This window comes from Balaenoptera physalus (genome assembly GCF_965194825.1).
Source record: "Balaenoptera physalus genome assembly, chromosome: X".
In the NCBI taxonomy this organism is placed as follows: Eukaryota; Metazoa; Chordata; class Mammalia; order Artiodactyla; family Balaenopteridae; genus Balaenoptera; species Balaenoptera physalus.
In genome coordinates, this window is record NC_138903.1 from 62541889 (window position 1) to 62569442 (window position 27554).

Sequence of the window (27554 nt, forward strand, 5' to 3'; positions counted from 1 at the left end):
ATATATGTATACGTATGGCTGATTCACTTTGTTATACAACAGAAACTAATACACCATTGTAAAGCAATTATACGCCAATAAAGATGTTTTTTAAAAAAAGTACCTTTTGAACCCAGTCAACTACAGGCTGCAAAATAAACTTTAAAAACGAAAACCCGCGAGGGAGTGTAGGCCCGTGTGTAGGAAGGCGCAGGAGGGAAAGGCGGCCGCCACTGTTCTTCCTGCTTTGCCTTTGTCTGGCGGCCCCGCGGGATTGGCTAGAGCCAGCGCGGAGAGACTGCAGAGGTCCGCGGCTTTCACTACGCACGCATGGAGGAGGTGGGTAGGGAAGCGGGGGAGCTGGGGGCAAATAACGGCATGTGAAAGAAGTTCAAAACGCTCAGAGGCTGGGTTTACCGCCCCGGCCCAACCTTTGGCTCCGCCCCTCTACCCGGCCCGAGCTCCTTATTGGTCAGACACTTCAGCCCCCATTCGCCCTAGAGCCAAAGGACCGGGCCTGCCCCAAGATATGCCTGCTTCCGGAGCCACAGTAAGGATGGCCAATTGCGATGTCACTTTCAGGCATATGTTTAGGACATACCGGTGGGGCCTGAAGGGGCTTTGTTCGGTAACCAAAGCAGTTGAGAGGTCGACGGCGAATTTCGGAGATGCCGCCGAAAGGAAAAAGCGGTTCTGGGAAAGGGGGGAAAGGTACAGCAGCCAGAGCAACCAAGGAGAATGGGGTTGGGTGAGGAGCGGGTGGGAGGGAGCAGACCGGTGGTCCCCGGGGTCCGGGGCGGAGGCAGCGGGTGGCCAGTTACTAGAAGACTGACCAGGAAGTGATAAGTTGGAGACAGTCGGTGTGGACTTCTCTGGAAAGTTTTGATTAAAAAGCATGGGAATGAGATGTTGGATAGACGAGGCCAAAGGATTACGAGAAAACTTGATTTTGTTAGTTTTTTCCGAATGAGCAAAACTTGGGAGGCTGAAATGAAGGATCCAGTAGAGCTAGAGAGGTAAAGGTACAGACGAGTGTGATTTGGGAGAAAAGAGGTGGAGCAGTTGACCTTTGAATAGAAGAAGGGACACCTTATGTTTGACGTCACCAAGAGACGAGGATGGATGTGGTGGTAAAAATTGGGGCCAGAGGGGGGCAGTTTTTAGGAGATCTGGCTTAGTGGCCTGAATTTTTTAATAAAGTGGAAGGCAAGGGTAGTTTGTAAGACTGCGGGGCAGGGACTGGGTAGGGGTCTTGAGAGTGGTAAAGGTTTGGAATAGTCGTTGGGGTGATGGGAAAGGGGATAAAACACTTATAAAAGGATTTCTCTCAGGGCTGAGAGCCTAAGATTGAAGGCCATGAATTTGTAGAGGACACGATCTGCTTAGTCATGATTTACCTAGTACCACATAAGTGGCACAATACAGAACTGAAAAGAGCTAGGTGTAGCCTTGAGCCAAGGTTGAGGTTTTGTTGGACAATGATAATAGAAGGAAAGCAACACAAGGGAATTAAGGGTGCCAGTGGGGACGCAGTTCAGATGATCAAGCATGGGATCCAGACTGGGAAGGGAATGAGAAGTCTGATAGTCTAGAGGGACATAGCAGGATAAAGGGACTGAATAGGGGGGGCGGCTCTGTGAAATTAAAGAGCCCGTGTTGTGGGAATGAGGCATGAGAAAGCTGGAAGAACAGAGAGTTGTAGCCAGAGACTGAACTACTAGTTCTGAGTGGCACAGTTCCATCGTGTGCCCCTGGCAACAGGTGGCCTGGAGTAAAAAGCATGGGCATTTGGGAAGGAGGTCCAGAAGTGTGAGATTAGACTGTTAGATGATTCCTCTGCATAGATGGTGAGGTCATCCAAGATGATGGCAGTGGTGAGGGTGGAAAGGAAGCCTGAAGTTGCTGCCAGAGTCGTCAGTCAATCAGGGAGTGAGGTGGCAGTCAGAAGATGACAGCATCCAGTGGGGGAGAGGATGGAATAATTGGAAGGTATCATTGTTCTAGAGTGAATATACAGCAAACCCCTTGAAGAGTTTGGTGTAATAAAACTCCTTTGGCAGTAACATTTTCTTAGGCATTTGGTGGTCAGCATTTTGGATTTTCAGTTTGGCTGAGCATTTATTGAACAACTGTTGTGTGCTAGGCTTTGGAGATCCTAAGATAAGTAAGATGGAGTCTCCTGAATAAAATTTTTCAATGGCTCCCTCTTACTTCTAGGATAAATTCCAAGTTCCTTAATGGGGCCCACAGGCCCTCATGCCCTAATCCTCAACCACCTCCCCTGGGCTCATCTCACAGCACTCCCACCTCAGATTTGGCTTCACCCATAGTTTCCTGCACATACTACACTGTTCCCTCACCCTGGAATGTCTCCTCACCTATGTCCTTTCTTTGCCTGGTCAGCTCCTACTCATCCAGGAAAGCTTCCCTGACTGGCTAAAATGTCCCTTTGTGCTTCCACAGCCCCCTGTCTGTAGAGCATAGCTCATTCTCCTGAAAAGATCTATTTTACATAACTTTACATAACCATCTTCCCCAGTAGTATATGAGCTCCCTGAAGGAAGGTACCATGGCTTGTTCATCTTTGTATCCCCAGTGCCTGGAACTTAGTTATTTAGGAAATGTTTATTGAACTGAACACTTAATCCAACAATAGTTCTTAGGAATATCAGCCTCTAACAGTAAGTATGCTGCTATCAACACAGAAGTTGGCATAGTAGCAAAATGACACAATAGTAAAATGTAGAATGCTGCCAGTGGTTCTTAATCAGAATATCGATAACTTTTCTTAGGAAGGTATCAATAGGCAATGTAGTCGACTCCAGGAGTTTGGACATCAATGTGTTCTTTAGCCAAATATGGGTGGTGGGAAATTTGATCTTTATTTAAAATATATTCTTGGAGATTTTACTTACTGGAATTGTGAGTATTCAGATACATAGTTGCAGTGCTTATTAGAAATCTCACAAGAGCTCAGGGGTTTGCCCTTAGAAGGCAGGATTTCAAATTGGGTCCAGAGAATCTGGGCCAGGCTTTTGGCTCTCCCATTCAACTATTAGCACACTCACTTGTGTATCCATTTTCCTTGAAGGGTTTATGTAGGGCACAAATTTCCTGTTTTAAGAGGTGAGTCACGGGTTAATTTAGCTTGATGTAGTAAAGTGTCTACAGAGTTCCCTTTTGAAGCTTGGTGCCATGATGGAAGTATCAACTCCTATTGTGTTGAACTTTTCTGTAAATAACAAGGTGAAGGTGCAGTTTAAATGAGTACCTGTCATCTCTTTTCTAAAGGAAAAGCAGCCTCTGGGAGTGAGAGTTCTGACAAGAAGGCTCAGGGTCCCAAAGGTGGTGGCAGTGCAGTAAAGGTGAGTTACTTGTTCCTTTTTTTCATGTTAAATATAAATAACATACATCTGTTATTTTGGTTCACATAAAAGGAAAAGACAGTATGCTTAACTCATTCTAAGGCTAGCCTAATACTGATGTAAGATAACACAAAAGTGGAAAATAATAGATCACTCTCGCTTATGAAAAGTAATTCATTTAAAATATTTTCTCAAATGTTTTCTCAGACATCCAGAATTTCTTCATACTCTAGTATTTTTCCTTAAAATGTATTAAGTTAGGTCTTCCCAAGTAAGTGAATGAATTATTTCTCAGGACGAAATAATATTTGACAAAACGAAGAACTGAGATGAACAGGCAAAGGCACGGGTCTCATTAGATAGCTCCCCCGCTCGTGAGCTACAAGCCAGAGCCCTGACCATGAAAATGAGGGGACACAGTTGCAAATAATTACTTGAAGTACTTGACCTAGTGCCAGAGGGGTGTCTGCCCTGGGAAAATATAATCTGCAAACAGAATTATACTGCTTAGTGCTACGTAACAAGGCAGTTTCCACGTTTCAGTCAGGATATGGGGTTCCATACTTTGATTCATTCATTCATTAAAGATTTAGTGACATCTGCCCTGTGCCAAGCAGTGTATTAAATTCTGGGTATTTCAAAAAACAAAAAGACAGATAAGAGATGGTCCCTGTTATCACAGTCTAGTTGGGAGCAGTTAGGTAAAGAAAGAAATTTCATTGCTATATGAGAAGAGATGTAGTGGAGTTGTATCATATAAATGCACCCATACACATGCAGCCAAAAAAAAAGAGAGCGAATGTAAATAGTGTGGGCCATTCTGCCCACTTTTCTACTCAGTGAACCCAGAGAGAGAGAGAGAGATGGGAGACATGAATTTGCTTTTCCATAGTCGACCTCCATTCGCGTATGAACATCCAACCATGTAAAGTGGGATTCTGGTATCCAAAGATAATTTTCATAAAACATGGTGCCTGAATGCAAGCCAGCTACTTCGTCCTGGAGTCCAGCTGAAGAAGCGGTCATTGTTACAACACAGGTGGGGGAGACAGGCTGTGTTGGGCTTACTGAGGGCTGACATGTTGGTTTCAAGTACACCATATTCGTAAGGGTTGTTGTAGGGTAATTTTGACTGTTATGTGCTGACTTTCACAAGCACCTAACCTAAGAGACTGCTCCACTGCATATGGCTTTAAAGAGGCATCTTGTCCTTTCTGGAAAAAAATAAGTTCAGTGTGGCTATACCTGAGGTATATGGAAAGGAGTGGCATGTAATTAGCTAGGAAAGTCAATTAGGATTAAACTCTTTTGTTAAGCTTTTCCTTTTGAGATAATTTTAGACTCACATTCAGTTGTAAGGTAGATGTACCTTTTATACATGTACATGTACTTTTTCCCTGTTTCCCCAATGGTAACATCTTACAAAACCCTAGTACATTAGCACAACCAGGAGATTGTCATTGCTACAGTCAAGATCCAGAATATTTCCATCACCCCAGGGATTCCTCCTGTTGTCCTTTTATAGTGATACCCACTTCCCTCCCACCCCTACCCCTGCCTCCTCCTTGACCCCATAGCAGCGACTAATCTCTTCTCCATTTCTGTAATTTTATGATTTCCATATGAGTGAAATGATACAGTGTGTAACCTTTCGGGATTGGCTTTTTTTCTGCTCAGCATAATTCTCTGGAGATTTCATTCTAGTTGTGTGTATCCATAGTCTGTTCCTTTGTATTACTGAGTAGTGTTCCGTGGAATGGAAGTGCCGTAGTGTGTTGAACTGTTCACCTGCTAGAGTACAGCTGGGTTGTCTCCAGTGTTTGTGAAGGCCCCAGCAGGGGAGGGACCCCAAACCCTCCAGCCTTTTAGGGTCTAGGCTCCTTCCACATCCTGCTATTCTGCTTCAGACCCCACTCCGGAACCCACCCCTGCCCTGTGTCACTAGAGCTGCCCAGATTCTGAAGCCCACCTGCCGACCACAACTTCCTTGCTTCCCCTCACTTCCCACCTCCCCCAATCCTGTTCTGTTCCTCTCCACGCACAGACTTCCAGGCAGGCCCTCAGGCCTGCCCTGTTCGCCTCACCATCTCTCAGGCCTCATGTCTGTTCTCCAAATCCTGTATGTCTTGTCGGCTGGAAATTAGATGGAAGGGTTTGACCACTGGATCAAGGAGCCCCACCTTCTTTTCCTTTTGGTCATCCACTGCATCCACCTGCCAGACTACAACTCAGGATCAATCCAATTATCTACTTTCTTTACACTCAGACCCAGAACTGCTGGGCCCCACTGGAGAGTTACACAGCCTCAGGGGTTGGGGCCACTGATTCCTGGTCTCTGACCTGAGCTGGGCCCTCAGTACTGCACAGCGATCCTTTGCCACTTGCCTCAAGCCATCCACCACCCTCCTCCAGTCAGTCAGCAGACAACTTCATCCAGGGTTCTCAACCCCTGTGTACATCAGATTCACCTTAAGAGCTTCTAAAAGTCTCAATGCCTAGGGGCCCACCCCAGACCAGCTGCCTCAGAATCTCTGGCGGGTGGGGACTGGACCTTGATATATTTTTTTGAAGCTCTTGGTGTGATTCTGACATTTGCCAGGGTTGAGAAACACTGATCCAGTCTCATGGGGTTGGTGTGAGGACTTCATGAGATCACACATGTAAAGCGCTTAGCACAGTGCCTAGCGAGTATTAAGTACTCGATAACTGAAATATTGTTATAACTGTCACAAGAAAATGGAAACTAGAACTTTAGTCACGAACTCATGGCTTCCCAGCCCCCTACCAACAAAGTTATCTTCACCCACACCTCCCTCATCTCTCGTCTCACCTCTCTTCCTTTAAGGCTAACTGATTTTTCCAGCAGTGCTCTGAATGCCCAGCCTTGCTCCTTCATTTATCTCCACCCTCTTTCTTTGCTCTGTCTTCAACCTTTCCCTCTTTACTGCATCTTTCCCTTCATTCTGAAAATACAGCCAGGGATCTTTAAAATATATCCGTGACTGTGACCCTTTCCCTTTGACTAGAGCCCTTTCTCCTTCTTTTCTAACTCGGTTAGTTGGGGAAAACCCACCTGCATTACTGTCCTGCTTCCTGTTACTTCCTCAGTCAGTTGCTGCAGCCTGGCTTGTGCACTTACTACTCTTCTGAAACAGCTTTTGCTAAGGTCCTCAGTCAATCATTGCTAAATTGATTGTACTCCTAACCTGATCACTCTGAAGCATTTAACCCTGTTGACCATTTCCTCCTTGAAACTTTCTCTTGCCTTGGTTTCTTTTAACACACCTTTCTCTCTACCTGTCTGGCCCTTCGTTTTTATCATGCTTGTTGAGCTTCTTTCTTTGCTTATTGCTTACACATTGATATTCTCCACGGATGTCTTGAGTCTGCTTTCCTCCTCTTCTCAGTCTGTGTAGCCTCCCTGGATGATCCGTCACCTCCCATAGCGTCAGCTACTACCTCCATGCTCATCACTCCCACATTCTCTCTGGAGCTTGGTCTCTCCTAAGACACCAGTCTCATACAGTTGCCAGTTGGTCGGTCACACTTGCAAACTCCACAGGTACTACAGACTCATTATGTCTAACCCATCAAACTGTCTAAAGCAGAATACTTGTTTATTCATTTATAAAGTGGTGGATGGGATCCCCTTTCTGTGATCATGAATGCTTTGTGCACTTTCCCAATCGTTGAACCAGAAGGTTGCTTTGTGAGTGTGGAATCAGAAAGACGGAGGCAGTCGAGAAGGTGTTTTAGCCAGGCCAAGATGAGGTCTGAGAAACCATCCTCGTCCCCCAACATGTCTCTCTCTAGTGTCCAGGTTGTTTGTCCCTGTCTCCCCTGGACAGTGCTGGACACATTCTATAGAAGTTTGCCTCCCTGAGCCCTACTTTTCGATACATTCTTTCCTTTGCTGTGTCTGTATCTCCTGTGTTGCTCCTCCAGTCAGGGATCCTCTCACCTCCCGTTTCAGTAATTGAATCCTGAGGACAGCCATGGTTTGTCTGTCTCTATAGGGAGACACCTTTAGCCCCCACCCTAGTACACGACAGTAAGAAATGAATAACGGATTCTATTTGAACGAGAAATGGGAAATCCTACAAAACAGATATCTTGACAAAATCATTTTTAAGGATACAGTGATTTTTTTAAAACATGGCTTTATGTAAACATAGGTTACATTTGAATACTTCTCTAGGGTTGAGTATTCTTTCTTTTTTAAAAAGATTTATTATTTATTATTTATTTTATTTTTGGCTGTGTGGGGGCTTAGTTGCGACACGCGGGATCTTTCCTTGCGGCTTGTGGGCTTCTCTCTAGTTGTGGCGTGTGGGTTTTCTCTTCTCTAGTTGTGGCGAGCAAGCTCCAGGGTGCGTGGGCTCTGTAGTTGTGGTGCATGGGTTCCAGAGCACGTGCGCTCTGTAGTTTTTGCAGCACACGGGCTCTACTTGAGGCAGGCAATCTCAGTAGTTGTGGCACGCAGGCTTAGTTACCCTGCGGCATGTGGGATCTTAGTTCCCTGACCAGGGGTCAAACCAGTGTCCCCTGCATTGGCAGGCGGATTCTTTTTTTTTTTTTTTTTAATTTATTTATTTATTTTTGGCTGTGTTGGGTCTTCGTTTTTCTATACGAGGGTTTCCCCAGTTGCAGCAAGCGGGGGCCACTCTTTATCGCGGTGCGCAGGCCTCTCACTATCGCTGCCTCTTTTGTTGCAGAGCACAGGCTCCAGACGCGCAGGCTCAGTAGTTGTGGCTCATGGGCCCAGTCGCTCTGCGGCATGTGGGATCTTCCCAGACCAGGGCTCGAGCCCATGTCCCCTGCATTGGCAGGCAGATTCTCAACCACTGCGCCACCAGGGAAGCCCGGCAGGCGGATTCTTAACCATTGCACCACCAGGGAAGTCCCCGGGTTGAGTATTCTTAATCTTCAACATATGATTCATTTTCAAAGTGTTAAATTGTGGGGAGGCTTTATACATTGGGCCTCTTTTGGTGAAAAGTATTTCCTGGTGGGTTTTTTTCATATCATCCCCACTTTGATGAAATAATAGCTAACCTTTATTGAGTGCTAGCTGCATCATCTCAATCTTCACAACCCTATGAGAACATATAGGTACTGTTATCTCAGTGCACAAATGGGGAAACATTCAGAGGTTTAAAAACATGCCTAAGGGACTTCTCTGGTGGTTCAGCAGTTAATCCCTGGCAGTTCAGCGGTTAATCCCTGGCTGGGGAACTAAGATCCTGCATGCTGCGAGGTACAGCCTAAAAAAAAAAAAAAATGCTTAAGATCATACAGGAGAGTGGGGATTTGACTCCAGGACCTAAGCTCTCAACCATTACCATGTTTCCTCCTCCTGTTACCATTGAGGTACATGGTAAAGGCTGGGAGCTTCCCACAGCCAAGTGCCCATTTTCTATCTAAATCCGGGTTCTGAGATATTGTCTTGATATGGGAAATGGGTTTGTGGCCATCGCCCAACTGGGCAGACTTCCAGGATTTTCCATTGCCATGAGCGAATGTGTTTTTTTCACTAGTGGGGGGTAGTCCTGACATGACTGCTGTACTGTGAGGAAAGGAATCATTTGGGTCTCCATGTATTACGTGAACATACTTTTTCCTTGTAGGTCAGACACATTCTGTGTGAAAAACATGGAAAAATCTTGGAAGCCATGGAAAAGTTAAAGTCTGGAATGAAATTCAATGAAGTGGCCACACAATACAGTGAAGATAAAGCCAGGCAAGGGGTATGGTGCACTCATCATTTAAAATGTCCCCCATGGAGGACACACAGCAGTAGGGATTATTTCTGTTTCGCCATTAATTTTAGCCATATCTTAGTTTAAAGATCTTAAAAAAGCAGAAATGTCCAACTTGTGAACAGTTGAATACGGGTCACCTTTGTCTAAACCTAGGCATAACCAAACTTGCACAACTAACAGACACCCAGCAACATTGTGAGTGTTTGTATGTTCAGCCCAGGGTTCAGCCCTGTTTGTCCTTGTCGAGCCTACTTCTCTCCAGCCCAGATGAATAAACCTAGGAACCTTAGCATTCGTGTTGGGAAATTCTCAAGCTACAGTAGACCTGTGCCCTCTTCAGGGCCACTTGACATCACAAATCTTTTGGGTTTTTCAGGGCGACTTGGGTTGGATGACCAGAGGGTCCATGGTGGGACCATTTCAAGAAGCAGCATTCACCTTGCCTATAAGTGTGCTGGATAAGCCTGTGTTTACAGACCCTCCAGTTAAGACAAAATTCGGGTATCATATTATAATGGTTGAAGGGAGAAAATAAAATTGTATGAAAGACTACATGTGTTTTATACATTGTTTATTTCTTTAAAAGGTGTTGAATAATCCTTGTATTTTATGAACTCTGTCATCATAGGTTTGTGGGTGCAGAATCAGGTGGGTAAATGTTGGTGTGCATGGCAGTAGGTATTCAGTCAGTGGTTCTTTAAGATAAGTCAAGCAGACTCCTTTTAACCTGTTAGTCCCTTCCCTCCGAGAACTGCTTTATCTGATTCTCAGTATATCCCATAAGTTAATTTAGAAACCATCTCTAGGGGCTTCCATGGTGGTGCAGTGGTTAAGAATCCACCTGCCAATGCAGGGGACACGGGTTCGAGCCCTGGCCCGGGAAGATCCCACATGACGTGGAGCAACTAAGCCTGTGCGCCACAGCCATTCAGTCCATGTAGGGAAACGGTGAGCTGGAGTTAGATGCAGACTATGAATTGCTGAATCACACAGTGTTATCACTGGGACTTTTTTCAATAATGACATATATTCAATCATATCACCCTCCCTAAAATATTAGTCAGTCGTGTGTATCCACGGTTCTGCATTCACAGATTCAACCAACTGCAGATCAAAAATATTTTTTAAAAAATTACAGGGCTGGGGGCTTCCCTGGTGGCGCAGTGGTTGAGAATCTGCCTGCCAATGCAGGGGACGCGGGTTCGAGCCCTGGTCTGGGAAGATCCCACATGCCGCGGAGCAACTCGGCCCGTGAGTCACAATCACTGAGCCTGTGCGTCTGGAGCCTGTGCTCGGCAACGAGAGGCCACGATAGTGAGAGGCCCGCACACCGCGATGAAGAGTGGCCCCCGCGTGCCACAACTAGAGAAAGCCCTCACACAGAAACGAAGACCCAACACAGCCATACATACATACATACATACATACATACATACATACATACATACATAAAAAGAATGTAAGCAGACGAGAATATCATTAAAAAAAGAAAAGATTACAGGGCTGGGGCTTCCCTGGTGGCGCAGTGTTTGAGAATCCGCCTGCCAATGCAGGGGACACGGGTTCGAGCCCTAGTCTGGGAAGATCCCACATGCCGCGGAGCAACTAGGCCCGTGAGCCACAACTACTGAGCCTGCGCGTCTGAAGCCTGTGCCCCGCAACAAGAGAGGCCGCGACGGTGAGAGGCCCACGCACCGCGATGAAGAGTGGCCCGCTTGCCGCAACTAGAGAAAGCCCTCGCCCAGAAACGAAGACCCAACACAGCCCCAAAAAAAATAAATAAGTAAATAAAAATTAAAAAAAAAAATACAGGGCTGGACTTCCCTGGTGGCGCAGTGGTTAAGAATCTGCCTGCCAATGCAGGGGACACGGGTTCCAGCCCTGGTCCAGGAGGATCCCACATGCCGCGGAGCAACTAAGCCCGTGCGCCACAACTACTGAGCCTGCGTTCTACAGCCCATGAACCACAACTACTGAAGCCCATGCGCCTAGAGCCCATGCTCCGCAACGAGAAGCCACCACAATGAGAAGCCCACGCACCGCAACGAAGAGTAGCCCCCACTTGCTGCAACTAGAGAAAGCCCACGGGCAGCAACGAAGACCCAACGCAGCCAAAAATTAATTAATTAATTAAAAAATTCCAGAAACTTCCAAAAAGCAAAACTTGAGTTTGCCATGCACAGGCCTAACTATTCACATAACACTTATATTGTATCTACAAACTATTCGCAATTTATATTTATGTTGTATTATAAGTAATATTATAAGTATTATATGTATTATAAGTATTATAAGTAATTATAAGTAATCTAGAGATGATTTTAAAGTACATGTGAGAATGTGTGTAGGTTATATGTAAATACTACACCATTTTATATGAGGGACTTGAGCATCTGCGGAGTTTGGTATCTGCAGGGAGTCCTGGAAGCAATCCCCCCCTTCGATACTGAGGGGCAACTGTAATTATTTCTTTCGGTAAGAGCAAAATTTTGTACTATCAATAAATAACCTAGGGGCTTCCCTGGTGGCGCAGTGGTTAAGAATCCGCCTGCCAATGCAGGGGACACAGGTTCCAGCCCTGGTCCGGGAAGATGCCACATGCTTCGGAGCAACTAAGCCCATGCACACAACTACTGAAGCCCGCATGCCTAGAGCCCATGCTCCACAACAAGAGAAGCCACCGCTCGCCGCAACGAGAGAAAGCCTGCACACAGCAACAAAGATCCAGTGCAGCCAAAATAAATAAATAAATAAATAAATAATGAAAAACTAAAGAACTAAAAGAAAAAAAAAAAGCAGGTCAGTTATTATAGTGGCTTTTCACTAGGTAACACATGGTTAACAATCCATTTCACCCCTTACTGCGTGATCTTGGGCAGGTCACAGCTTCACTGAGCCATTTCCTCAACTAAAAAATGGAAATGCTACCCTCGACCTCAAAGGATTAAACAAGAAACCTATGTAGAGTACCTAATACATAGTCAGTACTTGATAAATTCTCCAGTGACAGAGCACAGAGTGCTGTGCTGCACTTTATGTTTCTGGGAGGGAACCAAACTCCTTTTCAGTCTACAACCTGAAGATATAATGTGCTAGCATGTGTCAGAATGCAGCTGGTGGTGAGTGAAGGATGGCCAAATGGTCGGCAAAGGGACTCCAGGGTAGGGTGCCGGTGATAAAGAAGCCCAGCACCAGGTAGCTTATCCCAGTCTTCGGCTATAGTGAACCGAGAGCCTACAATAGCATGTTAAGTGGGTCTTAGATCTGGAATACTAATGACAAACTTCTGCCAAAATGAATTTTTATATGCATTTGCCAATATCAGTCATCTCACTGAAAGTAAATGAAAAGTAACTTTAATATTATCTGAACTGTGATATACAAAATTGATCATTTTCAGAATAAAATTTAAAATGGCCAGAGTAATGTTACAAAAATTTCTCTAGAAATAACACAGTTCTATTACGTTTACAGAGTATGCCTAAAAGAAAAATATAAGAATATTTGAGTAAAGAAATATTAACCTAGTGCTCAGAATACCAGAATATATGTATAGAAGAAAGCAGAAGCAGGTGGTAAAGGCAAAATTTACAAAAAAAAAGTTGGAAACAAAAACTCCCTTTTTGACTTCTCTCACCTTAAGCCTGAATGCTTCATGCTCCCAAAGAATCCAATTATGGGAACAAATTACCTTATACTCAGTTTCGTTTTAAAATACAATAAACAGGTTATATTCTCAAGTTTTATTAAGTTGCTTATACAAACTTAAAGTCATGAGCATGACTTCAGAATCTGAGCTTTTTATGTCAAGTGCTTTAACTAAGCAGTCTAAGGCTTCCTGTATTTTTCCACACTCTTTCAGTTCTTTTCCACGCAAGACAAGAGTCTCATAGTCGTCTGCAGCCTCCAGTGCCTCATCCTGGGGAGAGTCAACCAACTGTCCACCAGACAAAGGCTCAGGGTCACCAGGAAAGGTCTCCTGAGCCAGAGCACCAGGCTTAGGTGTACTTAACCGGCTAGACTTATTTTCTGAAGACAGTGTTTCTCTGGAAGGATCTTCTTCTGTATGCTCTGGGGCTTCACCACTGCTTTCCTCCGCTCCTTCCTCCAGGTAATCTTCAGCAACTTTTGCTTCACTGCTATTGTCAAGTCTTTCCTCCATATCCTCCACATGGTCTAAAACCACATTAATAAGAGACCTCCTAGAAGCCAGGGATCTTCTAGAGTTTATAGACTTATTTAAACTATCAGATATTTTAGGTGAAAAGAACCTTCCAGGTGGACTGACGTCATTTTTGGGAGTTGAGGCATCAAATTGTTTTACAGATAAAAACGGGAAGGGAGATGTGTTGAATGGGTTTGTGCCTGAAGTATCTGTAATAAAAGTATCATGTTCAACTTCATCGTCTGAATCGATACGTCTAGCTTTTCTTCTGACTTTCACATTAACTACTACTTCTTCTGGCTCATCATCTTTCTCAGAAAGATCCACACTGAGACATGCTTTGCTATGCACGGACTCTGCTCTGGAATTAGCTGCAGAGCCACACAAGCTATTTTCTTTCTCCACATGCTCCAAAGACTGACTGGAAAATTTTTTTCCATTGTCTGCAGAGTCTTCCAAGAAAAGATTGAAGTCACATGCATACTGTGCTGAAGATGCTAAAGGTTCCTCTTCCAACTTGGCCTCATTCACTTGAGCATCCTGTAGTGCACTGTGGGCTGCTGCTAAGTCATCATCAGCTATTTTAATAACAGATACATTCGATTCTGGCCTTTGATATTCCTTTGTTTCGGGATTAGCAGGCCAGGGATTGCAGTGATGTAAAATCTCATCCTCCTCTAGTTGATCTAGATTTGGCCCAAGATCAGCTCTGACTGACTTGCTAGGTAAAAAATTGAAACTTCCCTGAGGGCTCTCTTGCTGTGCCTCCTGCATAGGCCCCTCTTGCGATGCCTCTTTTTGGAGAGCCATTCCTGATAAAGAGTCAGTCCAAATTTCTTCTACATCTTCACACCCCTTGGGTAAAGTAGCTACAAAATCAGCATCAAGTGTACTTGCACACGGGTGCCTACCATCTTGTGGGGTGGTAACGTTCATCTTTCTCCTGGCGAGATCTTGTTTTTCACCCTCTTGGGGCAGATCCTCAATGATTACACTTGCCATTTGGGGACTGATTTCTTCTTCCTGGGTGTGGTGAGTTGGTAGAAGAGGTGAAGGCCGAGGCTGTGGTTTATTTAATTCATGGCATTTCTTCTTTGTTTGAGAAGGAAATACAGGTTCTCTCAGCCATATCCCCTCATTTCCAGCTTTTTGTCTTTCCATTAAGAACTCTGTATTTTGAGACTCGAATTCAACAAGGAATTGAGCTTTCTGAACCCTTTGTTGAATATAGTGAGAGTCTTCGATCACATCAAGCTCTTCTTTAACAGATAGGTCATGCGTGTACATCAAATCATGGTCTGAGATTCCAGCTATCCTCAAAGAGTGCAGGAAGGCAATATGTTCATCTAGTTTCTTATCAGATCTCCTCTGAGCAGCATGCAAAGACTGAAGCTGCATCTGGGTTGCAGAGTTCTGAAAATCCTCAATTGTAAAGAGCTCTCTCAATTCTTGTTTACTAAAATATCGGAAAGGGTTCTTTTTATCACCAGTAGTTTGTCTTATTAATGAGTCCTTGAAAACCTGTCTTCTGTATATTTTTTCCTCTACAGTTCCACAAGTGATTAGCCTATAAACTACAACATTTTCTTTTTGTCCAATTCGGTAAACTCTATCCACAGCTTGAGCATCAGTTGCAGGATTCCAGCTAGGGTCAAAGATGACCACTCTACTTGCTGCGGTTAGTGTTAAGCCAACACCACCTACTTGAGTGGTAAGCAGAAAAACAGAGTAATCTTTATTTTGCTGGAATAAGCTAATTCTTTTTTCTCGTTCCACAAGATGAGTAACTGTTCCATCGATTCTCAATATCTTAAAGTGCCTATTCTTTAACAGGCGTTCGATGATGTTTAGAATTCGTCTTGACTGGCAAAACACCAGAGTTTGATGCCCTTCATCTCGCAGTCTCTTAAGCAGGCCCATTAGAAATATCATTTTTCCAGATTCTTCCATCAGTGCATCATCACTTATTTGATCAATATGGTCCACATCTGAGGAATCTTCCCCTTCAATTTCATCTTGAACAGAGAATTTGACAGCTCCTAGATTCAGCAAACCACAAGCCCGTGCAGATAGCAGCCTAGGATGATCACAGAGCTTCTTTAAGACACCTAGCTCAGCCAAAGGTGAGCGTGTCTCCATTAACAACTCCTTGATATGATCTAGAGACACGAATTTCCTGTATATTTCTTCCTGTAAAGGTACAAGACGTATCCAAATAATTAAATCATTTTTTCTGGAAAGGGAAGGCATTTCACATATGGCACCAACATCTGGACTCTTTTCACTAAGCTGGACCTCTGGGTTGCTTGACTTTTTCTTCTGTACCTCTTCTTTAGTCCTCCTAAGAAAATAGGGCTTTATGATTGCCATTAAGTTTTCAGATATTTTAAATCCTAAGGCTTTTTCCCCTGGGGTAGCATCCTTCTCTCTTGCTCTAGTAATAGGATTTTCGTACTCCATTTTAAAAGTTTTTAATGTTCCTAGCAGGGACCCTTGACAAGCAAAATCAAACAGGGACCACAGTTCTTGTAAATTATTCTGGATCGGGGTTCCTGTGAGGAGGATGCGATTACTGGCAGGGATTGCACGAGCACATATTGCTGACTTGGTAGATGAGGTTTTTATTTTATGTGCTTCATCAAGGATGACATAGTCCCACACGAACTCTTGGCCATTCAAGCTGGAAAGTTGCTGCCAATTATTGATTAACATTTGGTATGTGGTGATAATGACACCATTCCTTTGCTGAATCCGACTGAGGTTTCTGGTACGTTCATCCTTGCTAGGACCATGAAAGGTTTTGACTCTCATTCCTGGGGTCCACTTGACAAATTCTTTTAGCCACGTGCTGATGAGACTGGTTGGCATGATCAGTAGCACATGGTTCACAAGTGAAGCATCAAACATACCAGAAAGGAAAGCGATGATTTGAACAGTCTTTCCTAATCCCATATCATCTGCCAGAATACCACCTCTCCTTCCATCCCTATACAGGCTATAGAGGAAAGCTACACCTTCCTTCTGGTACTCAAATAGTTGGTTGTGCAGTTCTCGATAGAGCAGCAGGCCAGAGTTGCACACATCCGTGAATTCATCATCTCCATGTTCTGCCAACTCCTCCAAGGCTTCCTGTATTTTTTGGATTCTGCTCATCACCTTTTCATTGGGAAAAATGTCCTTTGCCAAATTGAAAAGTTTAAGTGCTTCTTCCAGATCTCCATTCTTAGTTGCTTCTTTGGCCTCTTTCACGTATCTGTAAAAAACAAAAGTTTAAAAAAAGATATATATACATAGAGAGAGATTGACAGGTAGAAGATTAGAAAGAAAGGAAACAGATTGAACATTCAGTCTAAGAACACTTTAGAGTCCATTTTGGAATCCAAACCACAGTTGAGCTTTCAATATCCTCAATTCAGGATGGGAAAGATTAGCAAAGAAGATGCCAATGAAAGCTGGCACCACTTAAGAAGACACAAATATCCACCAGGCACTGCCAGCAACAACTTCAGGCACTAGTTGTAGGAAATGTATGTGCAAAGGTTATTGCACATACAGTAACAAACCAACCAACCTATATTGTGGGAGCATGGAAACAGGAAGATACATGGGCACTTCTCGGACCTTATTTTTCTGGACCTCTGTTCACACTATTGATTACTCTCTCCTTACAATTCCCTCCTTCCACCGGATTCCTATAGATTCCTCCTGGTTTCCTCCCCCATCGCTGGCCCTTTCTTCTCTGTGTCCTTCTTAGGCTCCTATTCTTCCTCCGCAAGGGCTCAGTCCTGGGCCCTCTTCTCACTCCTTTTACTCTCTCCTCATCATCTCCCAGAGCTTCCACTCCCACCTATGTGCTCATAACTCCCAAAGCACTTTCTCCAACTCAGGGCTTGCCCTCAAGCTCTAGTCTAGACCCATATTCCAACTACCTTCTGGACATCTCCACTTGAAAGTTTCACATGCACCTCCAATTCAATTAATCCCAAATTAAACTTATTATTTCCCCTCTTAAAACGTGCTTCTCGGCACTTCCCTGGTGGTCCAGTGGCTAAGACTCTGTGCTCCCAATGCAGGGGGTCCAGGTTCGATCCCTGGTCAGGGAACTAGATCCCACATGCATGCCACAACTAAGAGTCCACATGCTGCAACCAAGAAGCCCGCATGCCACAACTAAGATCCCGTGTGCCACAACTGGGACCTGGTGCAGCATGCATGAATGCATAAATAAATAAACGTGCTTCCCCATTTGTGTGGTAATAAATGACACTACCATCCACTTAGCCATACAAGCTAGAAATCTAAAGATAATCCTTGACCTCCAAACCAAATATGAGTCATCCTTGACTTCTCCCTCTTTTTAACCACCTCACCCCTTAGCCAACAGTCCCCCAAGCCCTACTAACTTTATTTTCCAAATATAACCTGTGTCAAAACAGAAATATAGATCAATGGAACAGTATAGAAAGCCCAGAGATAAACCCACACACATATGGTCACCTTATCTTTGATAAAGGAGGCAAGAATACACAATGGAGAAAAGACAGCCTCTTCAATAAGTGGTACTGGGAAAACTGGACAGCTACATGTAAAAGAATGAAATTAGAACACTCCCTAACACCATACACAAAAATAAACTCAAAATGGATTAAAGACCTAAATGTAAGGCCAGACACTATAAAACTCTTAGAGGAAAGCATAGGCAGAACACTCTATGACGTAAATCACAGCAATATCCTTTTTGACCCACCTCCTACAGCAATGGAAATAAAAACAAAAATAAACAAATGGGACCTAATGAAACTTAAAAGCTTTTGCACAGCAAAGGAAACCATAAACAAGATGAAAAGACAGGGCTTCCCTGGTGGCGCAGTGGTTGAGAATCTGCCTGCCAATGCAGGGGACACGGGTTCGAGCCCTGGTCCGGGAAGATCCCACATGCCGCGGAGCAACTAGGCCCGTGAGCCACAACTACTGAGCCTGCGCGTCTGGAGCCTGTGCTCCGCAACAAGAGAGGCCGCGACGGTGAGAGGCCCGCGCACCACGATGAAGAGTGGCCCCCGCTCGCCCAACTAGAGAAAGCCCTCGCACAGAAACTAAGACCCAACACAGCCATAAATAAATAAATAAAAAATTAAAAAAAAAAAAAGATGAAAAGACAACCCTCAGAATGGGAGAAAATATTTGCAAACGAAGCAACTGACAGAGGATTAATCTCCAAAATATACAAGCAGCTCATGCAGCTCAATATCAAAAAAAGCAGGGCTTCCCCGGTGGCGCAGTGGTTGAGAATCTGCCTGCCAATGCAGGGGACATGGGTTCGAGCCCTGGTCTGGGAGGATCCCACATGCCGCGGAGCAACTAGGCCCGTGAGCCACAACTACTGAGCCTACGCATCTGGAGCCTGTGCTCCCAACAAGAGAGGCCGCGATAGTGAGAGGCCCGTGCACCGCGATGAAGAGTGGCCCCCGCTTGCCACAACTGGAGAAAGCCCTCGCACAGAAACGAAGACCCAACACAGCCAAAGATAAATAAATTAATTAAAACAAAAAACAAACAAACAAAAAAAACCAAATAGAAACATATTTTAAAAAAAAACAAACAAGCAAACCAATCCAAAAATGGGCAGAGGACCTAAATAGACATTTCTCCAAAGAAGATATACAGATTGCCAACAAACACATGAAAGGATGCTCAACATCACTAATCATTAGAGAAATGCAAATCAAAACTACAGTGAGGTATTACCTCACACCAGTCAGAATGGCCATCATCAAAAAATCTACAAACAATAAATGCTGGAGAAGGTGTGGAGAAAAGGGAACGCTCTTGCACTGTTGGTGGGAATGTAAATTGATACAGCCACTATGGAGAACAGTATGGAGGTTCCTTAAAAAACTAAAAATAGAACTACCATATGACCCAGCAATCCTGCTACTGGGCATATACCCTGAAAAAACCATAATTCAAAAAGAGTCATTCAGCCATTAATCTGGTGGAAACTCAGCTCAGTGTACTGCGATTTAGTCTTGACTCTAAACACCTGGGGTTAGTGTCAGACTCCAAGGCTGCCCCCACTTCAGACGCCAGCTGCAAGTCTCAGGGGTTCCGCAAGCCACCACACTTCTGATTGACTGGCTATAAATTCAGGCGTTCCTGTGACACCTTCAGCTTCGATAATTCACTAGAATGACTCACAGAACCCAGGAAAGTGTGAAAGAGGATGATCATGTCTTGAAGCTTTATATTTCTAAACTAATACAGATAAAACTTGTAGAAGGTGCATGGAAAAGGAACCTTGGAAAAGAGAGTTTTGTGTGTGATCAGGATTGGCTAAGAGTAGAGTGAATTTAATTAAGTGAACTTTATGGTTAAAAGTAAGCTGGTGCAAGACTGAAGTTTGATTTGCCCTCTGTTAAGAGAACAAAGTTTCCTGCAATACTGAGCTGCTCTTGACCACAGATTGTAAGTTTCTTTCTCTAGCTAGCTTGGAGTTTTCCAAAGGGCCCCTGAGCCATCTCAGAAAGAGCTATGAAACTAATTAGGATTGCTTGGTATGTTAAATTACATTGTCAGATGAATGGTGATAAACATTCTTAGGTTATACTGTATGGGTAAGTGTCACTAATGTAAATATTCCAGAAAAAAATTATATAAAGGTCCTAAAAATTGAAAAAAAAGAGTCATGTACCACAATGTTCATTGCAGCTCTATTTACAATAGCCAGGACATGGAAACAACCTAAATGTTCATCAACAGATGAATGGATAAAGAAGATGTGGCACATACATACAGTGGAATATTACTCAGCCATAAAAGAAACGAAATTGAGTTATTTGTAGCAAGGTGGATGGACCTAGAGACTGTCATACAGAGTGAAGTAAGTCAGAAAGAGAAAAATAAATACCGTATGCTAACACATATATATGGAATCTAAAAAAGAAAAAAAATGGTTCTGAAGAACCTAGAGGCAGGACAGGAATAAAGACGCAGACATAGAGAATGGACTTGAGGACATGGGGAGGGGGAAGGGTAAGCTGGGACGAAGTGAGAGAGTGGCATGAACATATATACACTACCAAATGTAAAATAGATAGCTAGTGGGAAGCAGCCGCATCGCAAAGGGAGATCAGCTCGGTGCTCTGTGTCCACCTAGAGGGGTGGGATAGGGAGGGTGGGAGGGAGATGCAAGAGGGAGGAGATATGGGGATGTATGTATATGTATAGCTGATTTACTTTGTTATACAGCAGAAACTAACACACCAGTGCAAAGCAATTATACTCCAATAAGGATGCTAAAAAACAAACAAACAAACAAAAACAAATATAACCTGTGTCTTTCTCTCCCATCTCTACTACTACTGTGGTCCAAGTCACCATCATCTCTGGATTGGATAACTGCAACTTCCTACTCACTGGTCTCCCTACATCCACTCTTGGCCCCTCTAATACATTCTCTACATAGCAGCCAGTGATACTGTCTTAAAACATAAAAGAAATAGTCACTCTTCTGCTTAAAATTCTTCAGTGGTTTACAGTTGGTAAGATTTTGAAAGGATGCCATAACAATTCACTGAGGAAAGGATAGTCTTTTCAACTAAATATCCATGTGCAAAAGAATGAAAGTGGTCCCCGACCTCACACCATACACAAAAATTAATTCAAAATGAATCAAAGACCTAAATATAAGTGCTAAAACTACAAACCTCTTAGAAGAAAATATAAGTATAAATCTCCATGACCTTGGATTTGGCAATGGTTTCTTAGATATGATGCCAAACACACAAGCAACCAAAGGGAAAAATAAATTGGGCTTCATAAAAGCTAAAAACTTGGGGACTTCCCTGGTGGTCCAGAGGATAGGACTCCACACTCCCAATGCAGGGGACCCGGGTTGATCCCTGGTCAGGGAACTAGATCCCACATGCATGCCACAACTGAAGAGCCTGCATGCCACAACTAAGACCTGGTACAGCCAAATAAATAAATAAATAAAATATTTCTTAAAAAAACAGCTAAAAGCTTTTGTGCTTCAAAGGATACCATGAAGAAAGTGAAAAGACAACCAAAGGAATGAGAGAAAATACTTGCAAATCTTGTACCTGGATAAAGGATTTTTACCTAGAATATATAAAGAACTCTAACAACTCAATAATTAAAAGACAAATAGGGACTTCCCTGGCGGTCCAGTGGTCAGGACTCAGCGCTTTCAGTGCTGTGGCCCCGTGTTTGATCCCTGGTCAGGGAACTAGGATCCTGCAAGCCGCGCAGCGCGGCCAAAAAAAAAACAAAAAACAAATAACCCAATTAAGGTGGTCAAAGGATCTAACTAGACATTTCTCCAAAGAAGATATACAAATAGCCAATAACCACATGAAAAGATGCTCAACATCATTAGTCATCAGGGGAAATGCAAACCAAAACCACAATGATACCACTTCATGCCCATTAGGATGGCTAGAATCAAAAAGAGAGAAATTACCAAGTGTTGGCAGCAACGTGGAAAAATTGGAACTCTATTAACACTGTTGGTAGGAATGTAAAATGGTGCAGCTGCTTTGGAAATTAGTCTGTCAGTTCCTCAAAAAGTTACACATAGAGTTACCATGTGATTTAGGAATTCTACTCCCAGGTACATACTCAAGAGAAATGAAAACATTTGATCACAGAAAATCTTGTACATAAATGTTCATAGCAGTATTATATTATTCACAAAGCCAAAAGGGGAAGTAACACAAATGTCCATCAACTGATGAATAGATAAAAATGTGGTATATCCACACAATGGAATATTATGCAGCCATAAAAAGGAATGAAATACTGATTCATGCTACAGCATGAATGAGTCGTGGAAACATTTTGCTGCATGAAATAATAAGCCAGTCACTCACAGATGCAGAGAACAAACTAGTGGTTACCAGTGGGGAGAGGGATGGGGGAGGGACAATATAGGGGTAGGGGATTAAGAAGTACAAACTATTAGGTATAAAATAAGCTACAATGATATATTGTACAACACAGGGAATATAGCCAATATTTTATAATAACTATAAATGGAGTATAACCTTTGAAAATTGTGAATCACTATATTGTACATCTGTAATTTACATAATACTGTATATCAACTATACATACCAAAAAAAAGCCAGTCACAAAAGGCCACGCATTTTATGATTCCATTTATATGAAATGTCCAGAACAGGCAAATTCACAGAAGAAGTAGATTAGTGGTTGCCAGGGGCTGGGGGGCTGGGGGATTCATGGACTTGGGGGTGGTACGTATGATGGCTAAAGGGTAAGGAATTTCTTTTGGGGTGATGAAAATGTTCTAAAACTAATTGTGGTGATGGGTGCACAACTCTGAACATACTAAAAATTATTAAATTGTACATTTTAAATCGGTGAAATGTATGGTATGAGAATGATACCTCAACGAAGCTGTTAACAAAACAAAACAAAACAAAAATCTTGGGACTTCCCTGGTGGTGCAGTGGTTAAGAATCCGCCTGCCAATGCAGGGGACACGGGTTCGATACCTGGTCCAGGAAGATCCCACATGCCGCGGAGCAACTAACCCCATGTGCCACAACTACTGAGCCTGCGCTCCACAACCCACGAGCCACAACTACTGAGCCTACGCACCACAACTGCTGAAGCCTGTGTGCTCTAGGGCCTGTGCTCCGCAACAAGAGAAGCCACCGCTATGAGAAGCCCGAGCACCGCAACGAAAAGTAGCCACCGCTCGCCGCAACTAGAGAAAGCCCATATGCAGCAAGACCCAAAGCAGCCAAAAAAAAAAAAAATCTTCAGTGGCTTCCTATGGCCTACAGAATGAAGTTTAAGCTCCTTAGCTTGGCATTCCAAGCCTTGACTGATACAGCCAGGAACTGCTGACCTCTCTGCCTTAACTTCTGCCACCTCCTGCCTCAAACATTTTATTTTAACCCCTTATGCCCATCATACTGTGCTATGGCCTGTAAAGCTTAAGCTCACACCACCTTCCTTTTCTGGAGTACACGCCTCTCCTTTCACCAAGCTTACCTCAATGAACTCATTCTTTTTTTTTTTAATTAATTAATTAATTTATTTATTTATTTATTTATTTATTTATTTATTTATGGCTGCATTGGGTCTTCATTGCTGAGCGCAGGCTTTCTCTAGTTGCGGCAAGCCAGGGGTTCCTCTTCGTTGCGGTGCACGGGCTCAGTAGTTGTGGCTCACAGGTTCTAGAGCACAGGCTCAGTAGTTGTGGCACACAGGCTTAGTTGCTCTGCGGCATGTGGGATCTTCCCGGACCAGGGCTCAAACCCGTGTCTCCTGCATTGGCAGGCAGATTCTTAACCACTGCGCCACCAGGGAAGTCCTGAACTCATTCTTTAAGACAGTGATTCTCAATGTTCTGTAGAATCTCCTGGAGGGCTTGTTAAAACACAGATTGCTGGACCCCAACACCAGATTTTCTGATTCTGTAGTGAGGCCCAAGAATTTGTAGTTCTGTACAGTTCCCATGTAATGCTAATGCTTCTGGTCCAGAGACCACACTTTAAAAGCTGCTTTAAGATCAGGCCTCACCTGCAGTTCCTCTAGGATGCCTTTCATCCCTACCCTATCCCCCATCTGGATCAGTTGTTTCACCTCAGTACTCCTCTATGTGTTCATCTCTATCAGTACATTTAACATATTGTATTAAAATCATTACAAAACAATCTAGCTGTATTACAAATGTATGAAAAAACCTCATTGAAGGGGGTGGAGGGAAAAGGTGCTGACCTAAGTAACCTAGGAAATGAATGAAGTCTGTAAGACTAAAACCAAAAGAAACAACATAAGCATGTACTCTAGTGGATAAAGTTGTTTCCCATGGGGGTTATAAGCTAACAATTCTGATACTGCAATGCATGTATACTAGAGTTGAAGAATTAAGTAAATGGATGGCAGAGAGTGGGAGCCAGGTTTCTGACTGTCGGAGTGGGATTTTACAGATTGGCAAGAGGAGGTTAGAATGATCCATGTGGTAATGGATCAGAGTTGGAGACATCAGTACAAACCCACGTTCAACATAAATACAGATAGTTACACCTAGAAATATTTACAGACCTGTGTATACACATGGGTTAGTATATACACATATTTCCTTGCTCTGTCAGCTAACAGGGCCTAGAAGCAAAGAAACCCCAGCAGCAACAAGTACACTTAGCACCCATATCTTTTTTTTAACATCTTTACTGGAGTATAATTGATTTACAGTGGTTTCTGCTGTATAACAAAGTGAGTCAGCTACACGTATACATATATCCCCATATCCCCTCCCTCTTGCATCTCCCTCCCACCCTCCCTATCCCACCCCTCCAGGTAGCACCCATATCTTGGTTTCTAATACCATTTGCCAATAAAAAGAACCGGGCCTCCTTGGAAAAATGGCTGATTCTAGGGCTGTGGCAAGAAATCTATAAGATGCACAGAAATATCTCGCATTCCTATACACTAACAATGAACGATCAGAAGGAAAACTTAAGGAAACAATCCCATTCACCATTGCAACAAAAAGAATAAAATACCAAGGAATAAACCTACCTAGGGAGACAAAAGACCTGTACTCAGAAAACTATAAGACACTGATGAAAGAAATTAAAGATGATAGCAACAGATGGAGAGATATACCATGTTCTTGGATTGGAAGAATCAATATTGTGAAAATGACTATACTACCCAAAGCAATCTACGGATTCAATGCAATCCCTATCAAAATACCAGTGGCATTTTTTACAGAACTAGAACAAAAAAATCTTAAAATTTGTATGGAGACACAAAAGACCCCGAATAGCCAAAGCAGTCTTGAGGGAAAAAAAACGGAGCTGGAGAAATCAGACTCCCTGACTTCAGACTATACTACAAAGCTAAAGTAATCAAGACAATATGGTACTGGCACAAAAACAGAAATATAGGTCAATGGAACAGGATAGAAAGCCCAGAGATAAACCCACACACATATGGTCACCTTATCTTCGATAAAGGAGGCAAGAATATACAATAGAGAAAAGGCAGCCTCTTCAATAAGCGGTGCTGGGAAAACTGGACAGCTACATGTAAAAGAATGAAATTAGAAGACTCCCTAACACCATACACAAAAATAAACTCAAAATGGATTCGAGACCTAAATGTAAGACCGGACACTATAAAACTCTTAGAGGAAAACATAGGAAGAACACTCTTTGACATAAATCACAGCAAAATCTTTTTTTATTCACCTCCTAGAGTAATGGAAATAAAAACAAAAATAAACACATGGGACCTAATGAAACTTAAAAGCTTTTGCAAAGCAAAGGAAACTACATACAAAAAAGATGAAAGGACAACCCTCAGAATGGGAGAAAATATTTGCAAACGAATCAACGGACAAAGGATTAATCTCCAAAATATATAAACAGCTCATGCAGCTCAATATTAAAAAAACAAACAACCCAATCAAAAAATGGGCAGAAGACCTAAATAGACATTTCTCCAAAGAAGACATACAGATGGCCAAGAAGCACATGAAAAGCTGCTCAACATCACTAATTATTAGAGAAATGCAAATCAAAACTACAATGAGGTATCACCTCACACCAGTTAGAATGGGCATCATCAGAAAACCTACAAACAACAAATGCTGGAGAGGGCGTGGAGAAAAGGGAACCCTCTTGCGCTATTGGTGGGAATGTAAATTGATACAGCCACTATGGAGAACAGTATGGAGGTTCCTTAAAAAACTAAAAATAGAATTACCATATGACCCAGCAATCCCACTACTGGGCATATACCCAGAGAAAACCATAATTCAAAAAGATACATGCACCCCAATTCTCATGGCAGCACTATTTACAATAGCCAGGTCATGGAAGCAACCTAAATGCCCATTGACAGATGAATGGATAAAGAAGATGTGGTACATATATACAATGGAATATTACTCAGCCATAAAAAAGAATGAAACTGGGTCATTTGTAGAGACGTGGATGGATCTAGAGACTGTCATACAGAGTTAAGTAAGTCAGAAAGAGAAAAACAAATATTGTATATTAATGCATATATGTGGAACCTAGAAAAATGGTACAGATGAACTGGTCTGCAGGGCAGAAAGAGAGACACAGATGTAGAGAACAAACATATGGACACCAAGGTGGGGGGAAGTGGCGGGGGTGGGGTGTGGTGGTGGTGGGATGAATTGGGAGATTAGGATTGACATATATACACTAATATGTATAAAATAGATAACTAATAAGAACCTGCTGTATAAAAAGTAAAATAAAATTCAAAAAAAAAATCTATAAGATGAGTCTGGAGCATCTTGTACTGTCAGAAAGTAAGGAAGTACTCAAAACAAGCAAACAAACAACACACCACAATGATGGGAGTATGTCAAAGAGACACAGGAGCCAAATGAAAGAGCTCCCAATGGTCATAGCTGGAACAATTTGAGCAAAAAAATAAAGTAGTACTGGATTATAACCCAAAGTATAAAATAAATATCTATGAGTCCATACTAATATAAATGAGTGAATAAATACATATAGGAGATAAGACAAACCTCCCATACAGAAGAATTTCAAATAATTTACGTAGATAGTTCACCCTCAAGAAGACGGAGCATAATTCCTGCTCCTTAGCTGTGGAGTGCATGTAGTAACATCCTTCCAAAGAGTACAGTATGGAAAGGTGCAGTGGGGGAAAGAGTAACTTTAAAGTGAAGAAACTGGGAATTCCCTGGTGGTCCAGTGGTTAGGATTCCAGCTTCCACTGCAGGGGGCATGGTTTGATCCCACAAGCCGTGCAGTGCAGCCAAAAACCAAAACAAAACAAAAAAAATAAAGTGAAGAAACCTGGCAAACAGTACCTCAGCCAGGTGATTACAGTCAACATCAACAGTGATATGTCATGTGGGTAGTACGTACCCTTGATACGATTTAATGAGAAGGGTACTTTACCTCTGTAGTCTTCCCCCCAACCCCGCCCCAAACCAAAAACCCCAGTCTAATCATGAGAAAATACATTGACAAATCCCAGCCGGGGGAACAGTCTACAAACTGCCTGATCAGTACTCTTCAAAATGGTCAAGGTCATCAAAAACATGGCAAGTCTAAGAAACTGTCACAGGCAAGAAGAACCTAAAGAGACAGATGACTAAACATAATGTGGTGTCTTAGATAGGATGCTGGAACAGAAAAAGGACATTAGGTAAAAACTAAGGAAATCCAAATAAAGTATAGATTTAGTTAATAATAATGTATCAGTATTGGTTTATTAACT

The 27554-nt window shown here is 42.9% G+C and overlaps 2 protein-coding genes across 4 annotated transcripts in view; one reads left to right on the forward strand and one right to left on the reverse strand.

Moving 5' to 3' along the window:
* The first annotated feature begins 523 nt into the window (after window positions 1-523).
* PIN4 (peptidylprolyl cis/trans isomerase, NIMA-interacting 4) overlaps window positions 524-27554 on the forward strand; it is a 57349-nt gene continuing 30318 nt past the window's right edge. Inside the window, exons 1-4 of one of the 2 annotated variants that reach the window (XM_082446076.1) lie at window positions 549-690; window positions 3271-3344; window positions 8972-9091; window positions 9483-9658. In XM_082446076.1, the coding sequence (XP_082302202.1) occupies window positions 648-690; window positions 3271-3344; window positions 8972-9091; window positions 9483-9641 (396 nt within the window). In that variant the 5' untranslated portion in view covers window positions 549-647 and the 3' untranslated portion in view covers window positions 9642-9658. Of the gene's footprint in view, window positions 691-3270; window positions 3345-8971; window positions 9092-9482; window positions 9659-27554 lie in introns of those variants that run through there. The other variant, XM_082446077.1, reaches the window with a different exon arrangement.
* ERCC6L (ERCC excision repair 6 like, spindle assembly checkpoint helicase) overlaps window positions 9754-27554 on the reverse strand; it is a 52626-nt gene continuing 34825 nt past the window's right edge. The window contains exon 2 of one of the 2 annotated variants that reach the window (XM_082445966.1): window positions 9754-16524. In XM_082445966.1, coding sequence (XP_082302092.1) covers window positions 12843-16524 — 3682 coding nt within the window. In that variant the 3' untranslated portion in view covers window positions 9754-12842. Of the gene's footprint in view, window positions 25503-27554 lie in introns of both variants that reach the window. The other variant, XM_082445965.1, reaches the window with a different exon arrangement.